The sequence below is a fragment of the Montipora capricornis genome, chromosome 3 (genome assembly GCF_036669925.1).
Source record: "Montipora capricornis isolate CH-2021 chromosome 3, ASM3666992v2, whole genome shotgun sequence".
NCBI lineage: Eukaryota > Metazoa > Cnidaria > Anthozoa > Scleractinia > Acroporidae > Montipora > Montipora capricornis.
In genome coordinates, this window is record NC_090885.1 from 55,325,458 (window position 1) to 55,335,457 (window position 10,000).

Consider the following 10,000-nt stretch of genomic DNA (forward strand, 5'->3'; position numbering starts at 1 on the left):
AGAATTGCTGGTAAAAAAGGAAAAAAAGAATGAAACTACTTCGTTTTGATACAAGGTAAGAGAGGAAGCAATAGTTTGGGCTACTGTGACGATGATTAGTTGTGAAAAGATGCAAAGCGTTAGCCTCAGTGAGTAACTAACCACTCCGTCCGTGCATACATAGCTATAGACTGAGTTTTATCCCTCAATCCCTTTGTCTTTTTCTTATAAAGGTTTTTCTTAGTTTCCCGGCACCCATAGCAGGAGACCATTACCCGTAATGTCCGTAATGGGAACTAAATGGTTCCTGCCCATACTGCAATATCGCGGGTTTTGTCTATTGAGGTAAGATCATGTTACTTTGCGCTCTTCGAACACATCCGATCTTACGGCATCTACGTACATTCTTTCAGCATTGTAAAGCTGAGAGAATGTCTTGTTTGCAAAGTCTTCGTCCAACTGGAGATCATAACACGCCATCCGTCTCAAAGGTATGAAATTTTCTCAATATAATTGCAATACCAATTCAGTGATGACAAAAAATCTTGATTACCTTTTCGTCAAACATTCTGAATCTTTTTTCGCCGCTGTGGTCAGAGACCGTGGCATACCAGTGAATATCGTAGTTACAGGTTTTGCCTGCAAATAACAAAAAATCTCAAATGGGAACGACGAAATTTCGTGTTACGACACTGGCATACTCCCAAAAAAAAGCCAATGGAAAAATGATTGCTCTCTTTACAAGTTGAAATCTAACTGGTAAAATGACTCCAGTGAATTGCCTTGGCCTACACTTGAAATAGACAGTGAAATCTGCCACTCAGCTACTTAACCAAGTGATAAAGTTTGCTTACTATGTGGTGCCAGACTCCAGGTTAGATCTCCCTGAAATTTCGTACCATTGGCTCTGAGAGAAACATGAATATTTGTTGGTGGGTCCAAGCCATCGTAATCTGAAAAGAATTGTTCGTCATTCTCAACTGATTTAAAGCTTCCAGTACGATAGATAAACGGGTTTCTCTGCTGAAGAAACCTTTGGTGCTGCGTCTACTGAAGCAATCGGCAACTGAAATTTGCTTGAATCAAACGAGTGGATTATAGTAAATTGACCATTGTAAGGAGATTTGAGAGCTAATATTTCGAGCGTTTACCCTTCATCGCCGACAGCGAATCTACACTTCTTCAAGTTACTTGATTTGACGAAGGGATGACACTCGAAACATCAACTTTCCATTGCCCTACGCATATACGCCCACAGCTTTTGAGTAAAATTTTCAAGACGATGCCCAATTTCGAGTGATTAGTTGATTCTCAAATAAGCTGCGAGAGACATACTAAAGATAGCGCGAGGTCACGGTGAATTCACCACCAATTAATTAATTGCCAAAACCAACGTGGGTAAGAGAGCGAATTCCATAATAATTACTTGAAATCTATTTTTAGATCTAGCCTGGCTGCGAAGGTTATTTTAATTTGTTGTTACCATGACTGCGCCGTCCACTTTTACACCAACTGACCAATCAGGTGTCGTATTTGAAATAACAAGGCAGGACACGGTACTACGGTACAGCGGAGGGGTTGGCGCAGTGGTAAGATCTCTGCCTTCCAACCCTAAGGTCCCGGGTTCCATTCCCAGTTCTGCCGAGACTGGAATATTTGGCGACCTTCTTTCCCGCTAAAGTTCACTCAGCTTTATATCCTTCCGAGGTCAGTAAAATGAGTACCAGCATGCATGGACTGCTTACAAACGGCTGCAATTTGCGCCTGTATATGCTTCCAGTCCGCTGGGGGTAAATTGATCATTGTAAAGCGCCTTTGAGACGTTAGTGATAAGGGCGCTATATAAATGCACCACTTTACTTTTACTTTTTTACTTTTACTAATAACAGATTTCAAATAATTTTCATCAGAATAGTACCCTGGTCCAGTGCTGGTTTTTCTTGAGCCGCGAGAGATTCGCGAAGCGGCGAAGACGAGTCGCGAAACGCCGAGAAGAGAAAAACCCCTAGTTACCTTGGACTTGAATCTCACTTTCATGCAGAAGCAAGCTGTCAAACGCGTCAAATTGATGTTTACAAAAGGGACCGATGGCAGCTTAGCAATCAAGCGTCCCCTAGGTATTTTAATCAAACCAACCAATCATAACGATTTGCGTGTTTTTCGCGAGTGCTTATATTTTGCAAAAAAAACAAAAAAAAACGCAAAATCCGTTTTTTGGATTTAGGAATCCGTTTTCGGATTTTCCCCAATCTTAATCTGTGAAAATCAGCAATTCAAACCCATTGAGAATAAAAAGTTTCGTTCCAGACATTCCCATAGCATTTAAATGTGAATGCTACATTATAATCTAAATACAATGCATAATAAATTGGAATAAAAATTGGAATAAGGTATAACATTGAGTTAGCCGATTTGGTCTATTGCTTATGATTTTCCCGCAAAACTTGGTTAAAAATAGACACTTTTGACGCACGATGGGGACAAACCTAATACCAAATTTTTACTATTGGTTAAGCTGTTGTTTCAAGGCTGGAAAAGTACGACAGATTTCTTTGTCCTTTTCCCCTCAATCAGACCTCTTCGGCCCTTGAGACGTGTACTGCTTCACCTATAATTCTACTAGTCATGTAGGCTTTTAATAATGGTACTCACCATTCAATGTCACCATCCATTTCCCGTCATGACGGTCTTGGAGCCCTTTGACAGTAACCACGGCAACTGCCACTTGAATGCGAAAACCTTTCCCTAGGTTGTTCAAGTGGATTGGCAGCACCTTGAACTAAAGAATAGTAAAGTTAATTAGAAATGCGAAGCTCCTAAAATCAGCCATTTTATAATTTAATCAAGAGTCAATTAACCAAGAGTAAGAATCTGGTATCAGGTTTCCGCCATCAGCGTCAGAAAAGAGTCTATCTTTAAACCAAGTTTTGTGGGAAAATAAACAATAGACCGTGAAATTTTGTACCAAATTCAAATCTCTCGGGGTTAAGATTCTTTGCGAATTGTAACTGCATTATTATGTAGCATTCACATTTAAATGATATGGAAATACATGCAACAAATCGTTTTATTCCCAAAAGGTTTGAAATAAGTGCAACGTTGAGTTAGCCGATTGTTTAGTTTCCTGCAAAACTACGTTTGAAATATAAACAGTTTTCTGAGGCTTATGAGGACAAGGCCAATTTGGGTAAAACTAACTCTTAGATATTGGACTCTTGGTTTAATAATATAAATGGAAAAGTTCTCCATTCTGATTGGCTAAGAGAAATGCAGTTTCGGATAACACAATGCAGAAAAGAGGTGAGTCAATGTAAAAAGACATTAATAACAAACGTACCAGGAACTCAAATTGGTCAATGATCAAAGAAATCCACAGATAGCCAATCAAATGCTGACCCTGGATGGCGCAATGTTTGCGTGATTCTTGATATATTATTGCATGTGTAAGGCCGGTTCTACACGGTATGATTTGTCGGCCGGTTTTGTCGGGCCGATAAATAGTTTTTCTTCCAAAGATCTTCCCGTTGTTCTTTTAGTATCTACCATTTTGAAAGCTTTAATTTTTTAAGTAGCTGTGCGCATTACCCACTCGCATACCGTTTGATTAACATGGCGGTTCTCTCAGTGTCGGCCCGACTTAAAAAAATATGCTACAGTGCAACAGGTTTTTTGAAGCGGAGCGATTTTCATTGCTCATCGGCTGTCAAAATACACGCAAAAAATTGCTCTCCGACGCCGTCGGGCCGATAAATCCACAGGCATCCCAAGCTCAGTGTGAGCATGGCTGACAAAAATATAAGGATTTGTATGGGAATCCCGATTATAATAAAAGCCTAAGAAGATAATTATATGAAAAAAAATCTCAATTAAAAAGCGTAAGCTTATTGCCATTGAGGATAGTTTCCTTCCAATGTGGTTATTTTTCAGATCCGACGCGATTTTAGCCTGCTCAAATCGCGTCGGATCTGGGAAATAACCACACAGGAAGGAAGCTACCAACAAATTGTGAATTTGTTCGCCTTTGAAAATATTTACTCGTGCTCATTTAGATCAAATTATACTCGAAATCACGTGATTACCTATACCGTCATCAGTCTTTTTCTGATAGTGAGTTCAAATGCAAAACTTGCACTAGTATTGAAAAGGAGGAAATGCAGTTTCTCCTGTGCTCCTTGATTGGTTAAAGGTATTCTCTCCACTCTGTTAAAGTGCCCATAACCTTTTTTTTAGACTGTCAGTGTCAAGATAATCTACAGTAAAGACGTTCTGCGCAAAAAAATTGCGGTTTGCTTATAAACCGAATTTTTTACAAGTTTTGAAAATGCTATATTTTTGCGGAACATTTTCGCCGCTTACTAAGAAGGACGACAAGCTCACAATTTTGTGCATTCATGTTAGTACGAGGAGTGAGCAGGTACCGTAATGTTCAAATAGCCAATTGTTGACTATAAGAACCCTACGGCGCTTCTTCTCCTACATAGAATTTCTCAGAGCCTTTTGGGTCAAGCGCTGACTCGAAATAGTTAGCTTTCATAAACTTTTCGGGTGACAATCCCTTTTCACATATTTTTTAAACTAAGTAAAACTTTAGTAAGGTCGTTTGGCACTTTATATACACGAAACTAAGTGTCTCACCTTATTTTGGAGTATTCATCTGGGACCGGTTGCTCTAAGCCTTTTTAGCGCTACCCGTTTGTTAAGAGGTATCAAAAAATGTACGTTTCCATGGTATTTAACGCTGGTTAGCACTAACCATGCTTGGAGTAACCCAGGCCATGTCACAACCGTACCATATTGTTGCCAAGAAGAATCGAGAGAAGACTAAGGCGAACGGTGAACCAAAGTGATGGGAAATTTGAATGTTTTCTAGTTTCATTTTTAAATCGTGTTTTGGGCAAATCCCTTTTATTTTTCAGTGAAACGTCTTTGAGAGATGTGTAGATTCAGGTGAGAAAGTAACAAAGAAAAGGTTATGGGCCCTTTAACGACTCAACACCTATAGTTGCTTCGAGAATTGATTGGCCAGTTTTCGCCGCGAACGTTTTGTTTGCGGTAACATTTACTAAACGCGTTTCTTGAATTTAACGCTATACTGACTCAGTCTAGATCTGGGTTCTGTATGATTCAAGTACCATAGAATCTTGTCATGAAACAAAATAGGCCATCACACTCATAAGCTTTTCTGCCTTCGTAAGTTTGGTTTGACTGAAACGAGAGAAAATACGTTTTTTACGTGGGAAGATTGCATAGCATGCAGGGTTGAATGGTTTCGTCCGTTTTGTTTTCGTCGTTTGCACGTGCCTTCGTGCAATTGATAATGCAGGAAGAAGCCAAAAACTAAAAAATGGAGTAATAGTGGATTTATAAATCCCTTACTGCTCGCTCGCGTATTTTTTCTCGCTAACTTTGAGGCTCAAAAAAGTACTGCGCAACTCGCAAAATATTCATCCGTATTATATGTTAAACTATAAGGTGTGTATATCTCATTTGGTCATTGTTGTTTACTTTGAACAATGAAAGTCCACCTTATGGTATACTTTGAGTCGAAGTCTAGACGAAGGTGTTGTAAAGAGGCATGATAGATGTTAAATTCAAATAATGCTAAGCTAAAATGGCTCGAAGAAGCAAGTACGGATTTTTGGTTTTCATGTCGGCTTTTTCAAATCTATTACTAATTCGTATCCTTCTTGGATACTCTATTCCACTCATGTCGTGTCATTTGAAAAATATATCACTCGAAAAGCAAACCCATCAAAGAGAGCGTTTTTGGAGTCTCGAATGTTGTCACACGTTATGCCTACTTTACTTACGTCAGCGAACAGATCATTAAAGAAATTTCTGTGCTGCGTAACGTAGACGGGGAGTGAGACATGATTCGTTGATAAATTTGGTTGCATTACACGAGTTCAGTGGTTAAGGCGGTAAACCACCATAAGAAGATGTGAGCAGACGTTTCGAGCGTTAGCCCCTTTAGTTATATCATAACATATTCTTGTGGAAGTTGAGAATAAATGAAAGGCTGTTGACCAAACGATTTTTGAGGGAATAAAACTAGCCGTTTATACAGCTGGTATCGAACAAACACCAGGATTGCAAAAAGTTCCCTGACATCGACTTTCACGAAAAGCTGCTTACAGAACCAAACAATAGCAGGTGTCGATAGCTGCTAGTTCTAAAATAGGGAATGGGGAATCAGGAAATGGAAAGGCAAAACGAACAACGGGGAATGGGGAACGGGGAATCTCTAAAATAGGGAATCTCTACAAGAGGGAATTACTAAAATAGGGAATTACTAAAATAGGGAATCTCTAAAAGTGGGAATTACTAAAATGGGTAATCTCTAAAAGGGGGAATTACTAAAATGGGTAATCTCTAATATGTTTTCAACTCCGAAGAAAGTGTGACAGTCATCAATCACCGGGTAGGAAATGAATGGCTTTCAGATAGCGCTTCATATCTAGTGGGAATTAATAAAAAGAGGAATCTCTAAAATGGGGAATCTGTAAAGGGGTAATTACTAAAATGAGGAATCTCTAAAATGGGGAATCTCTAAAAGGGGTAATTACTAAAATGGGAAATCTCTAAAAGGTGGAATCTCTAAAAGGGGGAATCTCTAATATGTTTTCAACTCCGAAGAAAGTGTGACAGTCATCAATCACCGGGTAGGAAATGAATGGCTTTCAGATAGCGCTTCATATCTATCGATCAGCAGCTGGCAACTTCTTGCTACGATCACAAGTCTCACATACAGTATATTTATTTAGTATATGTATCCATAAAACGACGCAGCATTGAAGGTTGTGAACAAGCCTTAGACCTCGCTTGGCTTTCTTTCTTCATCGCTAGCCGTATAATGAAAGAGGGGGCTTTGCGGAGTGTTCACAAGCCAACATCAGTGGCACTTTCGCTTCAACTTGAAAGAAATTCAGTGTCAACAAAAAAAAAACATATTTCTTAAGGCTCGTTTACACAGAGCGATTTTATCGAGCGACAAGAGCTGCGATAAAATCGCAGCAAAGTTGCACCAAATTTCGAGCATGTTCGAACTTGCGGCGACAAGGCTGCGATCTGTCGCGCTACAAATCGCAGTGAAATCGCCGGCTGTTCACACGCGCGATTTGCTGTCGCCGTAAAAACGCCGTTCGATCGCAGCTCTTGTCGCGCGATAAAATCGCTCTGTGTAAACGAGCCTTTAGGTCACTGAAGGATGTAGCGTCACTTTACGTTTCAAGGGATTCATATTAGTCGGTCTTCGAGAGCTAACAGATCGGCCTTGCAAATTAGCAATTTATAATTCTTTGCAATGAACACCGCTCCCTTTTTGCTGTGTTAAACTAGTCGATTTTTACACCCACGATCCGCAGGCATCTTACGAGGTAGGGCAACAAATAATTAAATTGGCTGTCTGCAAATAGAAATGGTGGGAAAACATGATGGTGTTTACTTTTCTCGGACGCATACAAATAAAGCCATCGCAATTGGACCGATTCATGCAAGAGTAGTCTACAATTAAATTCAACAGATGAGAAAATGTAGAATCCAAAGCATCCTCGTGTTATATAGTTAGCTTATCGAGTCATTTCCTTAATACTTTTAATTGTGTGGTACTCAATTTGATAGATACCTCACCGTTCACACGCATACAAACACATAAAGAGGAAATTTGAGCAGTAGATGACGAAAGGCATGAAAAACCAATTAAAGAAATACTAAATTCTCCCAAAGATGTTTCGATGGCGTGAAAACCATAAAAAAAATATATTTTCGCGACAGGCTATGTTTTGTCTTGTCTCAGCCGAGTTGATGTTTAAAAAGTGATCATGGTTGAGTTTAAGCTTCCCTTGGCTTTTGCCAGTAAAAGGAAAAGGCTGGACGGATTTGCTGGTTTGCCTAGGTTTCGGTGGGAAGACCTCGTCGGCCAAGAAGTGATAGGTCAAGGGACCTTTGGAGCGATGTTTTTGACTAAGTTTCAAGCTGAAGGATTCCCCATTTTAGTAATTCCCCCTTTTAGAGATTCCCTATTTTAGTAATTCCCTCTTTTAGAGATCCCCATTCCCCATTCCCTTTTTTAGAACTAGCCGCTGCTAGACTACCGTTTTAACGCCCGGAAAACATCTTTTGGCTTCCTAGTAAGGCTTGGATGTCACTGTGATGTCATGTGAAAAAAATTAGCGTAATTTCATAATAACTCTAAAGAAAACAGCTGCATACATTTGATAGCACTTCTGCTTGGGATGAAACCACGATAACAATAGTTAGCGTTAGCACATCAACGGAAAATGGCAAACAACACTTCAAATATAACCGAATCAGCTACCGAATCACCAAAGGATCAGTGCCGGGCAAATGCCAATTCGAATATATATATTGGCTTTTACATAAGTCTCGTAATTTTTTCACTCGCAGGCAATTCTTTGGTGTTCAGAGCTTTCTACAAATTTGCCAGTTTGAGAACGGCGTCAAACGTAATTGTTGTGAGTTTGTGCGCTGCAGATAGCTTAATCCCGATGGTTTATATTCTCCGCATCGCCATGAGGCTGTCTAGCTGTCATTCCTCAAAGTTTCTTTGCATAGTGAGTGGATGGGCCTGCTCTTTTCTTCTTTCCGTGATCATCCTTCATCTAGCGTTGATTAGCGTCGAGCGTTTCATCGCTGTCAAGTTCTCCTTGCGGTATCACTCTATTGTCACCTTTCGCCGAGCAGTTGTGATCTCCATCACTGCTTGGCTATGGGTTTTGGCTGTAACTATCATTCTGCCACAAATTATAAAAGCTATCAACAAGCCTGAGTCTATCTTTTCAAAGGCTTTTCATCCATGCTTCAACAAAAAAGCACACCTTATCAAAGGATACCTGGTCTTCTATACCACAACGGTCTTGTTCGTACCTTCGGTGATCATTTTATCTTCGTACAGTTACATATTTCTTGTATCACACAATCATCGAAAGCGGATCAGAGAACAAAACAACACTCTGAAGCAGCAATTAAGAGCATCTTGCACTCTGGGAATCATTGTAGCCCTCTGCCTGACCAGTATAATTCCTCTTTTGGTTGTAGCAAGCCTTCGAATATCCGGAACTTCAGACCTTAAAATTGCCAAACATGTTGCTTTCGATGTTGCATTTGGTTTGAACGCAATCTGTAACCCAATTATCTACGGCTGGAGAAATGAGAACTTTAGAAACTCGCTTCGAAAACTTCTGAAGTGCGCTTAGGCGAGGAGCTTCGACAAAGGAAAGAGGTGGCGCATTCAGGAAGTGCTCTCAGAACTCTTCAAAGGCCTTTTTAAATCCCAGTCAGAAATGCTGAACAAAGGATTTTATTTTACGAATAATTTCATTTGAAAATGAAAAGTTCATTTAGCATTGCGTTCACCTGAAACGGCGAACTGCAAATTGCAGGCTGCAAAGAGTTTGTCATAGTAATCCTTACTTATACGAGGAAACTTGCGATCATAATTACTTGCTTATAATATAAAGGGCAAAATTTTATTTTATATAATAGCCGGGTCGCATTACAGACGAATTTTTAATTTGGCTGGTTTCAAAACAGCTGGAAAATTCAAATTGCAAGACCTGAAATAAAATTGATAAATAAAATGTACGATCGCATTTCCATCAAGCTAAAATGCAAATGCCAATCACACAGGCAACTGGCACAGGCAACAGGCAGCTGGGAAACAACTGTCTTCGGTCACCTTTGTTTTTTGAAAATTCGAAAAATCGGTCAGCCCCTCCCAAGCACGCCGGCGTCTGTGATGTTTTTTCCGAATTTGCAATTTTTTGAAAAAGCACAAATGAGGGCGGGGGCCGCATTAGAAAAAAAGGCGTTTTGAGAGATTTTAATCCTAGAGGAAAAAGGTTTTTGCAAAATCGTGTTTAACCCGGGCCTTAGAAGGCCAAAAACGCACGCTATTGCGTAATTTCGAATGAATTCGAAGCCATATGCATTTCAGTGTTCAATCTGTAGCAATAAACTGTAAAACGCAGGAATCAGCCGAATGAAATTTTGTTTTTGTACA

At 39.8% G+C, this 10,000-nt stretch overlaps 1 protein-coding gene across 1 annotated transcript in view; it reads right to left on the reverse strand.

Annotated features, from left to right (window-relative positions):
* LOC138043441 (tyrosine-protein kinase receptor torso-like) overlaps positions 1 to 10,000 on the reverse strand; it is a 60,763-nt gene that overhangs the window by 27,159 nt on the left and 23,604 nt on the right. Inside the window, exons 7-10 of the mRNA XM_068889709.1 lie at positions 2,632 to 2,758; positions 834 to 932; positions 533 to 618; positions 1 to 7 (exon numbers count right to left, since the gene is read on the reverse strand). The exon at positions 1 to 7 is cut by the window's left edge and continues 59 nt beyond it. Of these exons, the coding sequence (XP_068745810.1) occupies positions 1 to 7; positions 533 to 618; positions 834 to 932; positions 2,632 to 2,758 (319 nt within the window). The remainder of the gene's footprint in view (positions 8 to 532; positions 619 to 833; positions 933 to 2,631; positions 2,759 to 10,000) is intronic.